The sequence below is a fragment of the Tachyglossus aculeatus genome, chromosome X1 (assembly GCF_015852505.1).
Source record: "Tachyglossus aculeatus isolate mTacAcu1 chromosome X1, mTacAcu1.pri, whole genome shotgun sequence".
Classification (NCBI taxonomy): Eukaryota; Metazoa; Chordata; class Mammalia; order Monotremata; family Tachyglossidae; genus Tachyglossus; species Tachyglossus aculeatus.
The window spans coordinates 119380769-119401842 of NC_052101.1; the positions used below are offsets into that span (position 1 = coordinate 119380769).

The following is a 21074-nucleotide window of genomic DNA, read 5'->3' on the forward strand; positions in this document are numbered from 1 at the left end:
TATATAGAGACAGTCCCTACCCAATAACGGGTTCACAGCCTAGAAGGGGGAGACAGACAACAAAACAAAACATGTGGACAGGTGTCAAGTCAGAATAAAGAGAAATAAAGCTAGATGCACATCATTAACAAAATAAATAGAATAGTAAATATGTCCAAGTAAAATAGAGTAATAAATCTGTACAAACATATATACGGGTGCTGTGGGGAGGGGAAAGAGGTAGGGCGGGGGGGATGGGGTGGAAGAGAGGAAAAGGGGGGCTCGGTCTGGGCGGTCAGTGACGATTAATGACTGTTTCATTAATTGTTCATTAATACCACTACTCTGGCTATTCCCTTGAGCTTAGACAGCTCAGAGACCGACTTTTCCCGTCCGATAGGCCATGGCGGAAGCCGTGAAGTCCCCGTGAGGGCTCACGGGGTGGGTCTCTTGCAGAGAGCGGGCAGCCCGACCCTCCTACATTGTGAAAATAAAAGATGGGGGAATCGCTTTATATTTAGCGTGGCTTAGAGGAAAGAGCCCGGGCTTGGGAGTCAGAGGATGTGGGTTCTAATCTCGGCTCCGCCACTTGTCGTGTGACCTCGGGCAAGTCACTTCACTTCTCTGTGCCTCAGTTACCTCATCTGGAAAATGGGGAATAAGACTCTGAGCCCCACCTGGGACAACCTGATTATCTTGTATCTACCCCAGTGCTTAGAACATAGTAAGTGCTTAAGAAATACCATTATTATTATTATTATTATTATTATTATTATTATTATTATTATTATTATTCAAACCCCCAGCATATAGGGCTTAAAGAGCAGAACTAACCCCTCTTCCCACTCCCTGTGTTACATTGTGCCATTGCTGCACTGCCTTTTTTTTTTTTTTTTGCTCTGCCCTTATAACTCTCCTAGGTTATACCAGCTTTTCCCAGACAACTGAATTCCTACCACCAAAGAAAGCCACTTAATCAGGCAGTGCTAATAGTGATAATAATAATAATGGTGGCATTTGTTAAGCACTTACTATGTGTCGAGCACTGTTCTAAGCACTGTGGGGGAATATCAATCAATCAATTGTATTTATTGAGCGCTTACTGTGTGCAGAGCACTGTACTAAGCGCTTGGGAAGTACAAGCTGGCAACATATAGAGACAGTCCCTACCCAACAGTGGGCTCACAGTCTAGAAGGGGGAGACAGAGAACAAAACCAAACATACTAAAAAAATGGAATAAATAGAATAGATAGGTACAAGTAAAATAAATAATAGAGTAATAAATATGTACAAACATATATACATATATACAGGTGCTGCGGGGAAGGGAAGGAGGTAAGATGCGGGGGATGGAGAGGGGGACGAGGGGGAGAGGAAGGAAGGGGCTCAGTCTGGGAAGGCCTCCTGGAGAAGATGAGCTCTCAGTAGGGCCTTGAAGGGAGTAAGAGAGCTAGCTTGGCCGATGGGCCAAGGGAGGGCATTCCAGGCCCGGGGGAGGACGTGGGCCGGGGGTCCATGGCGGGACAGGAAGTCTGAGTAGGTGCGAATGAGGTTGTCGTTAATGTAACTTGGTGATAACAAGGGCCTTTTCCCCGGGGTGGGGTGGGGGGGAGAGTCAGTCAGGACCGGACTGGGAAGGGGGGTTGGGGGGCACTATAAGGAAGGGCGCTTAAGTAGGGGGGGATGGAAGCAGGGGGCGTCTATGGCGGTGCTCGGAGGAGAGGAGCCTTCCGGGAGCAGCGGGGGCCATGCGGTGTGATGGCGGGTGGGCGGGCCTCTCGGGAATGGAGCCCCGGGCGTCTATGGCGGGCCTCTCTGGCGCTCTGAGGATATGAATACAAAAGTAATTTATGATATATCATCTAAAGATCTGTACATGTACATGAGAAGCAGCATGGCCTAGTGGAGTACCAGCACAGGCCTGGGAGTCAGAAGACCCTGAGTTCTAATCCCAGCTCTGTCAGTTGCTTGCTGTGTGACCTTGGGGAAGTCACGTCACTTCTCTGTGCCACAGTTTCCTCAACTGTAAAAGGGGGATACCTGTACTTCTGCCTACTTAGACTGTGAGCCCATTATGGGACAGGGACTGTGTGCAACCTAATGAACTTGTACCAACCCCAGCACTTAATACTTCCCAGGCGTTTAGTACAGTACTCTGCACACAGTAAGCACTCAAAAAATATGATTGAATGAATGAATACCATAAAAAGTGCTGTGGGGTTGTATTATTCATGTTAGAGAAACTATATGCAATGTGATGCCGTTATAGCGTTGTGTGTCTCCCCCCTTCTAGACTGTCAGCCTGTTGTTGGGTAGGGATTTATTGCCAAATTGTGCTTTCCAAGTGCTTAGTACAGTGCTCTGCATACAATAAGCGCTCAATAAATACGAATGAATGAATTATAGTGCCGCCCATAAAAAGGATCTAGCAAAAAGGAGACAGATAAGGGAAAAAACGAAACTCCATTGTAAAGCAGCATGCAGGAACAAACAGCATGACCTAGTGGAAAGAGCAAGGACCTGGGTTCTAGTGCCGACTCTGACACTTGTCTTCTGTGTGACCCTAGGCAAGTCGTTTAACTTCTCTGTGCCTCAGTTCCTTCATCTGCAAAATAGGTATTCAATACCTATTCTCCCTCCTCAGACTGTGAGCTCCATGTGGGACCTCCTGATCTTTACCCCAACGCTTAGGACAGTGTTTGGCACCTAGTAAGTGCTTAATATGAACCAATCAATCGTATTAGCAGACCCATTCCCTGCCCACAGCGAGCTTACAGTCTACTAGGGAAGACAGTTGTTCATATGACTGTAGTAGTATTATATAAAAGCAGACAATTGACCATCCTAGCCATCGGTCACTACCCTAGGTAAAGCCGCCTTTCATTCAGAAGCAGCGTGGCTCAGTGGAAAGGGCATGGGCTTGGGAGTCAGAGGTCCTGGGTTCTAATCCCGACTCTGCCACTTGTCAGCTGTGTGGCTTTGGGCAAGTCACTTAACTTCTCTGTGCCTCCGTTACCTCATCTGTAAAATGGGGATTAAGACTGTGAGCCCCACGTGGGACAACCTGATGACCTCGTATCTACCCCAGCGCTTAGAACAGTGCATGGCACATAGTAAGCGCTTAACAATAATTTCTATTTATTATTATTCATTCAATCGTATTTATTGATCGGAAGATCTTCTCTACCCCTTATCCAGCCAGTCTTCTTTAAATGCCGTCGTTTCTGACCTGTAGCAACTCCATAATAATAATAGCAATGGTATTTAAGCACTTACTATGTGCCAGGCACTGTACTTTGTCCACTCCATGGACACCCCCTCTTCAGAACAATAATAATAATAATGATGGCATTTGTTAAGCGCTTCCTATGTGCAAAGCACTGTTCTAAGCACTGGGGAGGATACAAGATGATCAGGTTGTCCCAGGTGGGGCTCACAGTCTAAATCCTCATTTTCCAGATGAGGTAACTGAGGCACAGAGAAGTTCAGTGACTTGCCCAAGATCACACAGCTGACAATTGGCGGAGTTGGGATTTGAACCCATGACCTCTGACTCCTAAGCCCGTGCTCTTTCCATTGAGCCACGCTGCTTCTCAAACATCCCATCTTCTGTCATAAGGTCAAGACATCTCCACCTGGATGTCTGCCCGCCACCTAAAACTCAACATGTCCAAGACTGAACTCCTTGTCTTCCCTCCCAAACCCTGCCCTCTCCCTGAATTTCCCATCACTGTTGACGGCACTACCATCCTTCCCGTCTCACAAGCCCGCAACCTGGGTGTCATCCTCGACTCCGCTCTCTCATTCACCCCTCACATCCAAGCCGTCACCAAAACCTGGCGGTCTCAGCTCCGCAACATTGCCAAGATCCGCCCTTTCCTCTCCATCCAAACTGCTACCCTGCTCGTTCAATCTCTCATCCTATCCCGTCTGGAATATTGTATCAGCCTCCTCTCCGATCTCCCATCCTCTTGTCTCTCCCCACTTCAATCCATACTTCACGCCGCTGCCCGGATTGTCTTTGTCCAGAAATGCTCTGGGCATGTTACTCCCCTCCTCAAAAATCTCCAGTGGCTACCAATCAACCTATGCATCAGGCAGAAACTCCTCACCCTCGGCTTCAAGGCTGCCCATCACCTCGCCCCCTCTTACCTCACCTCCCTTCTCTCCTTCTCCAGCCCAGCCCGCACCCTCCGCTCCTCTGCAGCTAATCTCCTCACAGTGCCTCGTTCTCGCCTCGTCGACCCCCGGCCCACGTCCTCCCCCTGGCCTGGAATGCCCTCCCTCCGCACATCCGCCAAGCTAGCTCTCTTCCTCCCTTCAAGGCCCTACTGAGAGCTCACCTCCTCCGGGAGGCCTTCCCAGACTGAGCCCCATCCTTCCTCTCCCCCTCCTCCTCCTCTCCATCCTTCCCGCCTTACCTCTTTCCCTTCCCCTCAGCACCTGTATATATGTGTATATTTGTACATATTTATTTATTTTACTTGCACATATCTATTCTCTTTATTTTATTTTGTTAATATGTTTGGTTTTGTTCTCTGTCTCCCCCTCCTAGACTGTGAGCCCACTGATGGGTAGGGACCGTCTCTATATGTTGCCAACTTGTACTTCCCAAGCGCTTAGTACAGTGCTCTGCACACAGTAAGCACTCAATAAATATGATTGATTGATTGATAAGGTCGTTCTGGTATGTGTAACCGTACTGTTTTCTTGGTAAAGAGAACTATCCAACCATACATTATGGATTTTTCGATCCTTAACCAAAACGCAGGCGATTTGTGGGGGCGAGGGAACTTCCTTCAGAGATGAAGTTCGTGGAGCTTTCGCCCTCGGCTAAGATGGCGGGCTGGTTACTTTTGCCCACAAGAAAGATGGCGGGGACGGAGCACTCTTGTTTGCCCACAAGAAAGATGGCGGCACTTGCGCAAGCGGTGAAAACGACGGTTGGTGGGGGCGGGGAGCCATTGCATTCATTCTTCGGAGAAAGGATAATAGTGAAAGAGGATCGTAAGCATTGATGGTGACGGTGTTCGTCAAGCACTGTTCTAAGCGCTGGGATTGGACACGGTCCCTGTCCCCCATGGGGCTAACAGAATTTTCTTGTTCCTATTTGCGGCCAGTCAACAAAATCAATCAGTCAATCGTATTTATTGAGCGCTTACTGTGTGCAGAGCACTGTACTAAGCGCTTGGGAAGTACAAGTTAGCAACACATAGAGACGGTTCCTACCCAACAGTGGGCTCAAGAATGGGAGGACTTTCACGCTAAAGCCCGGCCTTGGGAGTCGCAGGTCGTGGGTTCTAATTCTGCTCTGCCACTTGTCAGCTGTGTGACTTTAGGCAGTCACTTCACTTCCCTGTGCCTCAGTTACCTCAGCTTTAAAATGGAGGTTAAGACTGTGAGCCCCACGTGGGACAACCTGATTGATTAGCTTGGATCCCCCCCCGGCGCTTAGACTAGTGCTTGGCACATAGTAAGCGCTTAACAAATACCATTATTAACAAATACCCTCTCCATCCCCCCCATCTTACCTCCTTCCCTTCCCCACAGCACCTGTATATATGTATATATGTGTGTACATATTTATTACTCTATTTATTTATTTATTTATTTTATTTGTACATATCTATTCTATTTATTTTATTTTGTTAGTATGTTTGGTTTTGTTCTCTGTCTCCCCCTTTTAGACTGTGAGCCCACTGTTGGGTAGGGACTGTCTCTATATGTTGCCAGTTTGTACTTCCCAAGCGCTTAGTACAGTGCTCTGCACATAGTAAGCGCTCAATAAATACGATGGATGATTATGATGATGATTATTATTAATAAAGATGGCGTCGGCGACCATTTGGGAGCCCTTTAAGGGAAGCTTAAAGCCCAAAGTCGGACCAAGTTAGAGAAGCACTTCCGCCCCTAGTAAAAATGGAGATGAACAACTTCCTTTTTTTTTAAACCGGAACCTGCCTTTCACTTCCGCCCCGAACAAAGATGACGGCGAAGGCGGGCTCTTTCCGCCCAGAGTCAAAATGGCAACGGCGGGAAGGCTATTCCTACTCCATAATGGGGTCTACCCGGCTGGAGCTGAACCTGACGCGACTACTGGCCCGCTGCGAGGCGCTGGCGGCGGAGAAACGGGATCCGAGCGAGTGGCGCCTGGAGAAGGTGGGAGGCGCCGTGGAGGGGGGGGGCCCCCGAACCCTCCTGCCCCCAGCGGGATCGTCGCCCCTTTCTGGGCCCTGGGGCTGACGTGGCTTGGGCTTTGCCTCCTCCTCAGTCCCGCCCCGCCTTTCCCCCTCTCCTCCCCGGGGGCTGAAGGAAGTTCTCCGCCAGCCGCCTCTCCCTCTCTGTCCAAAGCGAGTCATCCCCAGCCCCCTGTGAGGAAGGACCAGAGGGATCCAAGCTCTGCCGCTTGTCAGCTGTGTGACTTTGGGCAAGTCACTTCACTTCTCTGGGCCTCAGTTCCCTCATCTGGAAAATGGGGATGAAGACTGTGAGCCCCCACCGGGGGACAACCTGATCACCTTGCGACCTCCCCAGCGCTTAGAACAGTGCTTGGCACATAGTAGGCGCTTAATAAATGCCATTATTATTATTATTATTATTTCTGTTGCCCTGCCAACCCCCCCTCGGCCGTGGGCCACCGCTTCTCCCCTTTTCCCCGAAGCAGCGCAGCCATTGCGACCAGCCACAGGGGGGCAGCACTAGCCTTCACTGCCGTCGGAGGCTTTCTGCGGCCTCTTTTGGGGCCCGGAGGGGGCCAGGCTGCTTGCCCCACCCCAATCAATCAATCAATCAATCGTATTTATTGAGCGCTTACTGTGTGCAGAGCACTGTACTAAGCGCTTGGGAAGCACAAATTGGCAACATATAGAGACAGTCCCTGCCCAACAGTGGGCTCACAGTCTAAAAGGGGGAGACAGAGAACAAAACCAAACATACTAACAAAATAAAATAAATAGAATAGATATGTACAAATTAAATAAATAAATAAATAGAGTAATAAATATGTACAAACATATATACATATATATATACAGGTGCTGTGGGGAAGGGAAGGAGGTAAGAAGGGGGGTAAGACATCCAGATGGAGATGTCCTGAAGGCAGGAGGACCCCAGGCTCCCCTGCAGCGGGTGATTGTACATATTTATTACCCTATTTATTTATTTATTTATTTTACTTGTACGTATCTATTCTATTTATTTTATTTGGTTAGTATGTTTGGTTTTGTTCTCTGTCTCCCCTTTTCACCTCCTCCAAGAGGCCTTCCCAGACTGAGCCCCTTCCTTCCTCTCCCCCTCGTCCCCCTCTCCATCCCCCCCATCTTACCTCCTTCCCTTCCCCACAGCACCTGTATATATGTATATATGTTTGTACATATTTATTACTCTATTTATTTATTTATTTTACTTGTACATATCTATTCTATTTACTTTGTTAGTATGTTTGGTTTTGTTCTCTGTCTCCCCCTTTTAGACTGTGAGCCCACTGTTGGGTAGGGACTGTCTCTATATGTTGCCAATTTGTACTTCCCAAGCGCTTAGTACGGTGCTCTGCACATAGCGCTCAATAAATACGATTGATTGATTGATTTTAGACTGTGAGCCCACTGTTGGGTAGGGACTGTCTCTATATGTTGCCAATTTGTACTTCCCAAGCGCTTAGTACAGTGCTCTGCACATAGTAAGCGCTCAATAAATACGATTGATGATGATAATGATGATTGCTTTGGCCGCTGCCCCTCCCCCCGTGGCTTAACGTGCCTCGTGTCAGCCGGGGAAAAAAACCCGAGGAGCATTCATTCAATCGTATTGATTGAGCCCTTGCTGTGTGCTGAGCACTGTACTAAGCGCTTGGGAAGTACAAGTTGGCAACATAGAGAGACGGTCCCTACCCAACAACGGGCTCACAGTCTAGAAGGGGGTGACAGACAACAAAACAAAACGTGTGGTCAGGTGTCAAGTCATCAGAATAAATAGAAGTAAAGCTAGATGCACATCATTGACAAAATAGAGTAGTAAATATGTACAAGTAAAATAGAGTAATTTATTGACTGGCAGAGGATTGTGGAACAAACATTGGCTGTTCCTACTCAGGCTTCTAAGTGCTTCAGTCAATCAATCAGTCAATTGTATTTATTGAGCACTTACTGTGTGCAGAGCACTGTACTAAGCGCTTGGGAAGTACAAGTTGGCAACATATAGAGACAGTCCCTACCCAACAGTGGGCTCACAGTCTAAAAGGGCTTCATTTTCTGACAAGCCTCAAAAACCAGTAAAGTGAGTTTTAGGCTGATTTTTTTTCCTTTCCTTTTTTTCTTTAAGTGGTTTTTGTTGCCTAGGCTACTGGCATCCCAATGCAAACCATGAACACTCCCAGCCTTTAACTTCCCCCTTTGCTTTCGTCTTCTGCCACTGGGCACATAAGGAAGCATCATCTTTGTTTTACTGCTTCGTGGCAGAGCGGGGACTATCCAAAACAGTTTCACAAAGGAGGGACTGGATTCAATCCTTGGTGATGGTCAGACCTCAATCGATCCATGGTATTTATTGAAGGATTACTGTGTGCTGAACACTGCACTAAGCACTTGGGAGAGTACATTACAACAGAGTCAGCAGACCCGTTCCCTGCCCAGAGCTCAAGAACCTCCACCTCCAGTTGTTTACCACCAGCTTAGATATCTGCTCACACATGGGGAACAATACTTCCCAAGTGCTTAGTACAGTGCTTTGCACACAGTAAGCACTCAATAAATACGGTTGAATGAAAGGCAGGTGTCTCTTCCCATCTCTTGGCTCAGGGGCCACGTGACTTCCCAGTAGTTACTCTCTCTTTGATGGTCAATCGGTAGAGAAGAACTAGGTGGAAAAATGTCATCACCTTTCGTAATTGTTCGGTCACATCCCCTTTGTATGTGGTGCCAGAGAATGATGATAATGGTATTTGCTAAGCGCTTACTATGTGCTGAGCACTGTTCGAAGCGAGAACCTATCCACTCTGTGAATTGGGGCTAAGTGTAATAATAATAATAATAATGGCATTTATTAAGTGCTTACTATGTGCAGAGCACTGTTCTAAGCACTGGGGAGGTACAGGTACAAGTGTAGGGAAGTCCAAGGGGCTTGAAGTGGGTTTGAGGCGATTGTTCCATGTGACCACAAAGAATAAAACAGACCATGTCCCCGCTGTCCCACATATGTATATAGCATTATTTCTCTCCCCTTCCTGGTGGGAAATCTATCCCAGAGTTACTAGCAAGAGCCATCTTCTTTCCTTCCCCACATCCACCCTGGTGTTTTTGTTTGGTGAAAAACATAAAGGAAGGGGACTTCTTTGTTGGTCATCAGTAATTTAGAGTCTGTATAATACAGTTGTCCAGGGACAGATATTTGTTCTGTTGGTTTTGTTAAGACCCAAGAGAGGGTTGAGGGTTGTTTTTTGCCAAGTGAATAACCTATTGCCTTTTGTTTTCAGTATGTGGATGCTTTGGAAGACATGCTCTGTGCTGTGAAGCAGCGCTCGAGGTGAGATCAGGAGGGGGACTAGGGAACGACCTTTGGAGAATATGGCTTCCTGGCTGAGGACCGAGAAACGCTTCTTTACGTCTCGTTGTGAAAATGAATTTGGTTGCGATCTGGGAGGAATAAGCAGCATAAGAAAAATGGAATCGGAATGTAGGGCATTTCTCAGCACGTTCAGCTCTGCCCTGCAGAGCGTAGACTTTGTAGATTCGGTGTTGTCCTCACTTACTCGGTCCTTTTTTTTTTCTTCATGTCAGTGCCGTGAGTCCACCTGGGTCTGTATTTTGTGGGGAGGAGTTGGTGTTGTGTACATACCAGAGAGGTATTATTACAGGATTCTATCCAATTATTGAGAGGTAATTGAGGGAGGTCATGGGAACAGGAAATGGGTGGAAATAAATTCTTAATGGTTACTTAATGAAAACAAATGATTTTATTTCTTTAATTCTCTACTATGATGCCAATCTCGGCTCTCCTGTTCCTCCTCTCACCCTTGAGCCATTGTATTACGTGTGGTTCTCACAAGCCTGTACTCAGGCTCAGCATTTATCCATTTCTCTTCCGATGAGAGTAATTAAGGAATTTATAGTTGGTTCTCACTTTGAGAAAGTCTGTTCTTGTCACTTTTATGGGGAAAAAGGAAAACGGAAGCAACTCTTTATAGCAAAAGTTAGTGGCTTCTAATCTCTAGTCATTCCCCATATGGTCAAAGTAGAACCATTGCAGCCAGTATGGTTGAGCACTTCCTCTGGGCCAGGGACCTCAGTGGGACCTAGAGCTGATGTGCAATCTATTGTTGTTAATAGTGCTAACATTCCTTAAGCTCATTATGGACAAAGCACTGTACTAGACGCTGGGGATAAATCAATTAAGACATAGACTCTGGCCTACAGGGGGCTCAGAGTCGAAGTGGGAGAGGGCAGACACACAGAACAAAAGAATATTATACCAACACAATACACTGTAATGTTTTTCAACACGCCCCCACCCCCCAATAGGGAAATCCTCCACGCACAAAACCATTACTCTCTATTCCTGGTATAGGGATTCATAATAGTTCCAGAGACAAATGTACCTTATGCCAGATGACTAGCTTATTCTGTGTTTCGTAAACTTTTAGAGGTGTGCGGTGGGGGAGGGAATAGGAGACTCTGAGTTAGTACCGCTGTTCCCGCTGAGGACGAACACGATTTGGTCCTCTGTGTAAAGAGTTTGAGGTGATAGCTGCAAAATGGGATTTTGCTTCATTTTCGATTATTCGATTAACATTTGTAAAGTGGTGGAAGGACACAGTAAAAGTTATGGTGTGTTGTGTTTTTTTTTTTCTGCTTTTACTGTTTTAACTTTTTTGCTTTTAATTCTAGTAAACCTGGTTGTGAGATGCTTAATGAGTACTCCAGAAAAGTGGAATTTTTGAAAGGCATGTTAAGAGTGGAAAAACTAGTAAGTAGGCTCCTTTCCCTTTGGGACAAGGTCAGGGATGACAGGCATGTTCTGTGAACCCTGAAACTCAGTTGAATGTCATCACTTTGAAAACAAAAATCAGATTCTCATCATTTTTATTTTTTTTTTAATTGCATGTTCATTTCAAGGCTTTTCTATTTGGTGGACCAGATTAAACTGGCTCAAGTAAAGCTGCTCTTTGACAGATCAGATTGCCTGTGGCCTGTAGGATTACTGGGCTGCTGGAACCAGTTGGGGTTCTCAGGGAATCTGATCTAGCAACAATCTCCTTGATGCTGAGAAGGTCCCTGGAAATCCCGCTAATGACTCTGATCCTTCCGTTTGCAGCCCTCCTCCTCTGAGAAAGCCCTGGCTAATCAGTTCTTAGCTCCCGGCCGAACTCCCACCACAGCCAAAGAGAGGGTGTCGGCCACCAAAACTGTCCACCTGCAGACAAAAGCTCGCTACACCACTGAGATGAAGAGCGAGCTGCTGGGAATGGTACGTTTGGCAGTATTGCTCCTGGCTTCTGTTCTCGCTGGATGTTCATTCATTCATTCAATCGTATTTATTGAGCACTTACTGTGTGCAGAGCACTGGACTAAGCGCTTGGGAAGTACAAGTTGGAAACATATACAGACGGTCCCTACCCAACAGCGGGCTCACAGACTAGAAGGGGGAGGCAGACAACAAAACAAAACATATTAACAAAATAAAATAAATAGAATAGTAAATATGTACAAGTAAAATAAATAGAGTAATAAATCTGTACAAACATATATACAGGTGCTGTGGGGAGGGGAAGGATGTAGGGCGGGGGGGATGGGGAGGGGGAAAGGAATGGGGGGCTCAGTCTGGGAAGGCCTCCTGGAGGAGGTGAGCTCTTACTATGTGCCAGGCACTGTACTAAGCTTGTTGTTTGCATAGGGGCAGTTCCTGGCTCCACATAATAATAATAGCGGTATTTGTTAAGTGCTTACTATGTTCCAGGCACTGTACTGAACACTGGGATGGATACAAGCAAATTGGGTTGGACACTGTCCCTGTCCCACATGGGGTTCACGGTCTCAATCCCCATTTTTCAGATGAGGTAACTGAGGCCCAGGGAAGTAAAGTGACTTGCCCAAGGTCACACAGCAGACAAGTGGTGGAGCGGGGTTGCCTTATCATCCTCTGCTCTCCCGGCTGCTCTTTTTTTGATCATTGGTGGGTTCGAAGTGAACTGGGGATCTGCCAAAGAAGCAGCCCAAAGTCCCTGATGTGACTAAAGGGGCAAGTCCCCATCTCCATCGGCACCTCTCCCCAACCAGCTGGCAGTGGCATGCTTTAATAGAAAAAGAAAAGAGAGGGTGGGGGGCACTGAGTAGAGGGGAGAAGGGGATGCAAGCCCCAGCCTAGTGGAGTGGGGAAATGATCATTCCATCTCTCAACCCGGGGCCCTCGGGTCAGCACCTTGTTGAAGGTGGGGAATCTGAAGATCTACAAATAACTGTAACAGTGAAATTAATTTGCTCATTCTGTGTCTGTTTCCCTAGGTTTCCTCTTCCAGGGGTAAGTGATTAAAGTTAAATGCTTTTTGTTCCCAAATTGAGCAAGTAAAGTGCTCCCACTAGATAGGGTGCTGTTTGTTAATTAGTTGTATTTATCGAGCACTTACGGTGTGCAGAGCACTGTACTAGGCGCTTGGGAGAGTACAACACAACGTATAACAGTCACATTCATTCCCTGCCCCCAACGAGCTTACGGTCTAGTTTATTAATGATCCTGCACAAAGCAAGTGCTTACTAAATTCCATCAATTGATTCCAAAAAAGAGACAGGAAAGGGAGCTTTCCAGAGTATCTCAGAAACATGGAAAAGTGTAGCAAGTGAGAATCAGCTTGGCCTAGTGTCAAGAGCACGGGCTTGGGAGTCAGGGGATGTGGGGTCTAATTCCAGCTCCACCACTTGTCTGCTGTGTGGTCTTGAGCAAATCACTTTACTGTTCTGGGCCTCAGTTACCTCATCTGTAAAATGGGGATAAAGACTGTGAGCCCCATGTGGGACAAGGATTGGGTCCAACCTGATTACCTTGTGTGTACTTCCATTCATTCATTCAGTCGTATTTATTGAGCTCTTACTGTGTGCAGAGCACTGTACTAAGTGCTTGGGAAGTACAAGTTGACAACATATAGAGACGGTCCGTACCCAACAACGGGCTCACAGTCTAGAAGGGGGAGACAGACAACAAAACAAAACATGGGGACAGGTGTCAAGTCATCAGAATAAATAGAATTAAAGCTAAATGCACATCATTAACAAAATAAATAGAATAGTAAATATGTACAAGTAAAATAGAGTAATAAATCTGTACAAACATATATACAGGTGCTGTGGGGAGGGGAAGGATGTAGGGAAGAGGGAGGGAGGAGGAAAGGAAACGGGGCTCAGTCTGGGAAGGCCTCCTGGAGGAGGTGAGCTCTCAGTAGGGCTTTGGAGGGAGGAAGAGAGCTAGCTTGGCGGATGTGCGGAGGGAGGGCATTCCAGGCCAGGGGGAGGTCGTGGGCCAGGGTTTGACGGCAGGACAGGTGAGAACGAGGTACAGTGAGGAGGTTAGGGGCGGCAGAGGAGCGGAGGGTGTGGGCTGGGCTGGAGAAGGAGAGAAGGGAGGTGAGGTAGGAGGGGGTGAGGTGATGGAGAGCCTTGAAGCTGAGAGTGAGGCGTTTTTGCTTGATGCATAGGTTGACAGGCAGCCACTGGAGATTTTTGAGGAAGGGAGTAACATGCCCAGAGCGTTTCTGCACAAAGATGATCTGGGCAGCAGCGTGAAGTATAGACTGAAGTGGGGAGAGACAGGAGGATGGGAGATCAGAGAGGAAGCTAATGCAGTAACTCCAGTGTACTCCACTGCTTAGAACAGTGCTTGGCACATAGTAAGGGCTTAACAAACACCATAATTATTTAATGAATGTTTATTCTGTGCAGAACACACCTGGGAGTGTTCAGTAGCATTAGTGGGCACAGTCTCTGCCCTTAGGGAGCTCACAATCTAGGAGAGGAGACAGTCACTAAAATTACAGGTAGGAGAAAGAAACAGAGTTTAAAAGTCTGTGTATAAGTGCTCTTTGGGAGAGTAGTGGGGTGTAGACCCAAGCACTTAGGGGGTGAGGATTCAAATGGGTAGGTGATGCCAAAGTGCTTAAGTGTCAGGTGGTGGGTAAATAGGGTGGGGAGATGAGAGATTAGGCAGGGAAGGCTTCCTGGAGAAGACGTGATTTTAGTGGAGCTTTAAAGATAGGAAGAGCAGTGGTCTGTGGGATGTGAAGAAGCAGGGAATTCCAGGCAGGAGGGAGGACGAGAGCAAGGGGTTGGCGGCAAGAGAAAAGAGATCGAGGCTGGGGTGTGGCGGAAGAGCAGCTAGGAGAAAGAGTGAGGCCAGAACTGCTTGAGTGCCTTAAGTCAGTGGTGAGGAGTTTCTGCGTGACGCAGAGAGGTACAGGCAACCATTGGAGGTTCTTTGGGGAGTGGGGGAATGTGCGCAGTACGGTGTTTTAGAAAAATGATCCTAGTGATAGTATGGACTGGAGGCAGGGAGTTTCCACGAGGAGGCTCACGCAGTAGTTGTCAGGGTACGACACGTGCTCGGATGCTCGGACCAGCGGGGTGGCAGTTTGGATGGAGGAGAGAGGGCGGATTCTGGAGTTGGGGGAGAAAAAAAAGAACTGACGGGATTTGGTGACTGAGTGAATATGGGGATTAAAATCAGTCAATCAATCAGTCGTATTTATTGAGCGCTTACTGTGTGCAGAGCACTGTACTAAGCGCTTGGGAAGTAAAAGTTGGCAACATATAGACGGTCCCTACCCAACAGTGGGCTCACAGTCTAGAAGGGGGAGACAGAGAACAAAACAAAACATATTAACAAAATAAAATAAATAGAATAGATATGTACAAGTAAAATAGAGTAATAAATACATACAAACATATATACAGGTGCTGTGGGGAAGGGAAGGAGGTAAGGCGGCAGGGTGGAGAGGGGGAGGAGGGGGCTCAGCCTGGGAAGGCCTCTTGGAGGAGGTGAGCTCTCAGTAGGGCCTTGAAGGGAGGAAGAGAGCTAGCTTGGCGGATGTGCGGAGGGAGGGCATTCCAGGCCAGGGGGAGGACGTGGGCCGGGGGTCGACAGCAAGACAGGCGAGAACGAGGCACAGTGAGGAGGTTAGCGGCAGAGGAGCGGAGGGTGCGGGCTGGGCTGTAGAAGGAGAGAAGGGAGGTGAGGTAGGAGGGGGCGAGGTGATGGAGAGCCTTGAAGCCGAGGGTGAGGAGGGAGGGGAGTCACGGATAATGCCAAAGTTGTGGGTTTTTGGTATTTAAGTGCTTACTCTGTGCCAAGCACTGTAGTAAGTGTTGGGATAGATACGAGATAATCAGGTTGGATACAGTCCCTGTCTCACGGGGGCGCTCAGCCTCAATCCCCATTTTACAGATGAGGTAACTGAGGCCCAGAGAAGTGAAGTGACTTTCCCATGGTCACACAACAGACACGACACCCGGAATTAGAACCCAGGTCCTTCCAACTCCCAGGCCCGTGCTCTGTCCACTAGGTCATGCTGCTTCTCACACTGAGTGTCAGAAGGGGTGGTGGTCATGAACAGGAGGAAGAGAATATTTGGGGGTGGAGGGTGAGTTAGATGTTGAATTAGAGATGCCAGCAGGGCATCTGTATAGAAATGATCTGGAGGCAGGAGGAATGCAAGATGGCAAAGAAGGAGAGAGGGGAAGTTAGGTAAATTTGGGAGTCATCCCCATTGAGATGGTAGTTGAATCTGTGGGAATTGGCGAGCTCCCCAAGGCAGTTGAATGTAGATTGAGAATTGAAGAGGACCCCACAGCAGAGCCTCGAGGGGACCCCCCAGCCAGTTAGGGAACTGGGGAGAAAGCTGGCTAAAGAGACCGAGAGAGAGCCCCCAAAGAGCTAGGCAAACTAGGAGAGGACAGTGTCGGAGAAACCAAGGTTAGATAACATTTCCAGGAGAAGAGGGTGGCCCACAGTAATCAAGTAGCTGAGAGGTCAAGGAGGATTAGGGCAGAGTAGATTGCTAGATGTGGCTAGAGGAGGTCATCGATGGCCTCGGAGACCACGATTTCAGTAGAGTGAAGGGTGCAGAAGCAGGATTTCAGGGGGTTGAGGAGGAAGTCGGAGAAGCGGGTGTGGAAGTGGTGCCATTCGAGGAGTGTGGATAGGAATGCTAGGGGGGAGATATGGGGCATTAGTGGGGTTGAGAGGGTTTTGGCGGGGCAAGGAGATGTGGGCATGTTTGAAATCAGAGGGGAAGGAACTATCAGGGTGTGTGGTTGAAGATGGCGGTTAGGGAGAACGTGAGTGGGCGTGAGTGTTTTTATAAGGTTCAGAGGGATCAGGTTGGGGGGACTCTAGAGGGGATTAATTCCATTGTGTTTATTGAGCACTTACTGTGTGCAAAGCACTGTAACTAAGTGCTAGGGAAGAGTACAATATAGCAGTAAACAGGCACATTCCTTGCCCACAATGAGTTTACAGTCTGGGGATAGATCTCAAAAGCAGGCAGGAGACCGCTGCTTGAGATGAGGAGGAGAGAGCGGGATGGGAAGGCAGGAGAGGAGGCTTTGGGGAGCTCGCAGCTGGTGATTTCAATTTTGTCACTAAAGTAGGTGGCCAGGTCATCAGAGCAAGAAATGGGGGAGGCGGAACACTGGGGTTTAAGGAGGAAATTAAGTCTGTAACAGTTGGGGCAGGCAGTTGGGAATGGGAGTCAGTAAGGGGAAGGGTGGTGCTATTGGGCAGAGAGGGCAGTCAGAGCAGGTGAGAATGAGTTTGCAATGTACTAGTTCAACCTGCCGTCTAGATTTTCGCCAGCAGCGCTCCACGGCTTGAGCGCAGGAATGGAGGAAGCGTGCTGTGGAGGTGGTTCAGGGCTGCAGGTTGGTGGTACGGAATCCATGGAGGGATGGGAATGAGAGAGCTGAGTTCAGTAGAGAGGGTGTGGCTTTTTATGCATCAGGAGAAGGGGTGACCTGGGATATATGGAGGAGAGGGAGATGGGAGGTCTCTGTACAGGAACAGGACAGTCTTGTGGGGAGGAGGTATACAGGTGAAGAGGTTGGGGCGGAAAGTGGGGTTTCAGAAATGGAGAATTTCAAGATTTTGCAATGACTAGAGATGTCAAGATCAAGCCTGTTACCTAGTGGGTAAGGTGGGGTGGAGCTGGAGGTCGACCAAGTTGAGCGAGGGGAAGCAGGCGGCTGGGAGGCCATCAGGAACGTCCGCATGGATCTTGAAGTCCCTGAGGATCAGTGTAGGAACGGAGGAGGAGAGAAGGTAGGTGAGAGAGGCATCGAGATCGCTGAGAAAATTGGAGGTGGGGGCCCCAGGGGGCAGTAGGTAATGGCAACTAGTAATTGAAGTGAGTGGTAGAGGCAGATGACATGAGCTTCCAAGGAAAAGAAAGAGAGGGATTGGGGGGTGGGTGCGGACAGTGAGCCTTAGGGAGGGGAAGAAGATGAGGCCCCCTCTGGAGAGATCAAGAGGGGAGACGGTGGTTGCAGTAACTGGGTCAGGAACAGGTCGAGGACGAAGGGGAGTTTGCCCTTGATGGAGCGGGGGTTCCACGGGCCGCACTTAGCTGGGGCTGTCGGGAGGGGGATGAGAGGAGGGATGGGGAAGGGGGTGTAATGCTGGGGATGGGTGGTTTAGGGTGGCTTGGGGAAAAGACAGGGTTGCAAGGTGGAATTTGGCGAGTCATCCATCAAAAGTCCAAAAAAGACTCCGAACTGGAGTGAACACCATATCCGGTTCTTAGCTCAGGCTAGCATCCAGGTTCTTGTCTGGTGTTTCTGCAACATCTAGTCGTGATCCTTTCTGACAGTCGTGGAGGGAACTGGAAAGCAGCGTGGCCTGCTGGATAGAGCACGGGCTTGGGAGTCAGAAGGATCTGGAATCTAATTCCGGCTCCGCCAAGCGACCTTAGGCAAGTCATTAAAACTTTTCTGTGCATCTGTTACCTTATCTGTAAAATGGGGATTAAGACTGTGAACATGGGACATTGGCTGTGTCCAATCTGATTAGCTTATATCTACTGCAATGCCTGCCACATAGTAAGTGCTTAACAAATGTTTAAAAAAGGTCGGGGGTGGAGGGGGCGGTCCTCTGGCATGGTTTCAGGCTTGGGAAACACTGTGTGAAACCTGCATTTTAGTTCTCTATTTTTGTGTTTATTTCCCTGCTAAAGTGTAAACTCGTTGTGGGCAGGGCACGAGTTACTTGTTTATTCTCTACCTCCCAGACTGCTAGTACAGTTCACCGTGCCAAGCAGTCACTTGATAAATATTATTACTACTACTCTATGAAATTGTGAGATGGAGATCTGTTCTTATTTCAGATGCCAAGGAACGAAGTTTAAGAAAACGAATGTAAGTGACTTTCGGATCTTTGCCCATTTGTCAGAGGGAATATCAAGCCTGCCAATCTTATCCGAGCCTTGTATTCTGCTCTGATGAATCAGATTCTGTTGTCACCATGAGGGCTGCTCAGAAGAAGGCCTGGTGCTAATGTGAATCAATTTAAAAAAAAAAAAAAGAAGAAAAAAAGAATTTTAACCTCTCTGCCCTCTCTACTGTCGAATGCAGGCTTCAGACTCTTCCAAATGGTTAAGCCTCAAGGCCAGCCCTTCCCTTTTTCCAGTTAGAGAATTGGAAACATGGTTCCCTTTGGGGGAGATAAAGTTTGGGTTTTTTTGTTTATTTGTGTGTGTGTTTGTTGATTTATTTCCATCTCTTCCCGGTTGTCACCCCCTAACAATCCTCAGTGGTGTTGGGCCCGAGGAGAAGCAGTCAGCATCTGAACTGGATGCCATGTTACAGCACCATCACAACGTCCAGGAGAAGTTAGCAGAAGAAATGTTGAGCTTGGCCCGCAATCTCAAAAACAATACTCTGGCAGCACAAAATGTTATTAAACAAGATAATCAGGTAAAAAGACATGAAGAGCGAGAATCCATTCGGGCTCTGCATATCATGACCTGTAGCATTCATGTACTGAGGCAGGCACTGGGGGAGCTGAAATATGTATTTGTAATTTAATTTTGAATGTGAATAGAGTTGGAAAGTGCTCTGGAAAGATCTTCCTTGTTTCCATTGTGTGGCCATCCTCTTACTGTAAACTAGTTCTTTGATGTTTTTACAATGTTAAAGGAAGCTCAGCGCTGAAATCTTTGAAACATTAAGCTGTTTTTCATTCTAGAGCCATGGCCCCGGCCATTTAGCATTTGTCATTGATTAGACCGAAGTTGCAACGAGCACAAGTCGAGAAGCCTTTTTTCTGTCAGTAAGGATGATGCTGCTGACTTACCCTGACATCTCTCCTGCTTTATTCCCAGACACTCTCCCACTCCCTCAAGATGGCGGACCAGAACTTTGAGAAGCTGAAGACCGAATCGGAGCGCCTGGAACAGCACACAAAGAAATCAGTCAACTGGCTTCTCTGGATAATGTTGATTTTAGTCTGTTTTATCTTCATTAGCATGATACTTTTCATAAGAATCTTTCCGAAGCTGAAGTGACGGCTTTAACTCCAGGGGTAGCTAGCCGCCATCGGACGGTTGTGCGGTTCGGCCTTCGTAGACGGCCAGCCGGCCCCCTCCCCTCATCTTCACCCTTCCCTTCCAAAGCTAGTGGGAAGTATATACATGATTCCACATCCAGCGTTCTGGGTGAGTCCACTCAACCTCCTTGTCTTGGTCAGGACTGTTGCTTCTTGCCAGAAGAGATGAATTACGGTTTTGTTGCTCCACATGGCCATTGGGCTCTGTTTATGTTTAATCTAAGCTCTCATGGGCAAACTGCTTTGTCTCTGGAGCCTGTTTCAAATCTGGATTGCAGCCCCAACCTCGTATACTTGGAGGTTTTAACAGGGTTACTTTAGATGGGGGTGGGGGTTGGACTCGATATTGAGGTGGAAATGGTCACAGAAAGAAATCAGAAAACTCAGTCACCTGTTAGTATGGATCCTGCTCCTTGGCAAATGTGTCTTGGATGTGGGAACATTATGACAAAATAAGAGTTGATGTGCTTAAGGTTTTCTCTTTCCGGTTTAGAGGTAACCCCATAAAGGTGAAGTTTTCAATGAAATGTGAAGTTTTTTTCCTCCTCCCTCTCCTTGCTCTCCATTCAAGACAGCTCTCACCACTTTTCACTTCCGGGACTTAATCTATAACCATATCCCATCGATGTGTAAGACAGGTACACAGGAGTTCTAGTATTTAAGAAAAATCTCATGCTGTCGAACTTGATGATTTAAAAATCTAAGTGAACACTAGAGGCGCCTCCCAGCCATTGAATCCATGGCCCATAAAGTGAGAACACTCATGAGTTTGACTCCTTCACTAACAAAAATCACTTTTAAAAGGTAGCCTATAGTTTTGAGTTCCTTTATGCTGTAACCGCAAAGTTCCATTTTCTGTACTTGAAGTGAAAATAAGAATTAAACCTTCCTCATTCACTCTTTCCATTAAAAACAGTACACCGTCTCATGTTTGTGTGCCTTGTAATCTGAGTCCCTGATCTGAAGTGTTACATAATGAGGCTAGAATGTAACATGAGGGCGAAAGAAATGGCAGTTTGCATGTTGGATGATATCGATCGAGGCATGTGTCGTAATGCAAGTTTGCTTTGTCAGATTTGTCAAGGATGTAACCTCCATGTTATAGAACTGGCTGAACTACTTTAAGTGGTGAGAGTGGGGAAAGTATCAAATGCCAAATAACAGCATTGATTATGGGCCAGGCACTGTTCTAAGTGCTGGGGTAATCAGGTTGGACACAGTCCCTGTCCCACATGGGGCTCACAGTCTTAATCCCCATTTTCCAGGTGAGGTAACTGAGGCCCAGAGAAGTGAAGTGACTTGCCCAAGGTCACACCACAGACAAGCGGCGGAGTTGGGATTAGAACCCGTGATGTTGTGACTCCCGGGCCTGTGCTTTATCCACTACGTCATTCTGCTTCTTTAGTATTTGAGTGCCTTGCTGTGTGCACAACACCGTTTTAAGCACAGGAGAGTTTAGTAGACACGATCCCCACTCTCAAGGAGCTTATAAACTAATGGAGACAGACAAGAAGGTGAATTG

The 21074-nt window shown here is 47.5% G+C and overlaps 1 protein-coding gene across 1 annotated transcript; it reads left to right on the forward strand.

Moving 5' to 3' along the window:
* The first annotated feature begins 5974 nt into the window (after positions 1-5974).
* On the forward strand, positions 5975-20477 carry USE1 (unconventional SNARE in the ER 1). The gene is made up of 8 exons (XM_038772773.1): positions 5975-6139; positions 9450-9499; positions 10861-10939; positions 11288-11440; positions 12475-12490; positions 18333-18363; positions 18759-18921; positions 19329-20477. The coding sequence occupies exons 1-8, from the start codon at positions 6038-6040 to the stop codon at positions 19509-19511; spliced, it is 777 nt and encodes a 258-aa protein (XP_038628701.1). The 5' UTR covers positions 5975-6037; the 3' UTR covers positions 19512-20477.
* Positions 20478-21074: the final 597 nt, after the last annotated feature.

Coding starts and splice junctions, on each gene's coding strand:
- USE1 (XM_038772773.1), top strand. CDS start 6,038: ATGGGGTCTACCCGGCTGGAGCTGAACCTGACGCGACTACTGGCCCGC. Junction 9,500..10,860: donor GCTGTGAAGCAGCGCTCGAG/GTGAGATCAGGA, acceptor TTTTAATTCTAG/TAAACCTGGTTGTGAGATGC. Junction 18,922..19,328: donor TTATTAAACAAGATAATCAG/GTAAAAAGACAT, acceptor CTTTATTCCCAG/ACACTCTCCCACTCCCTCAA.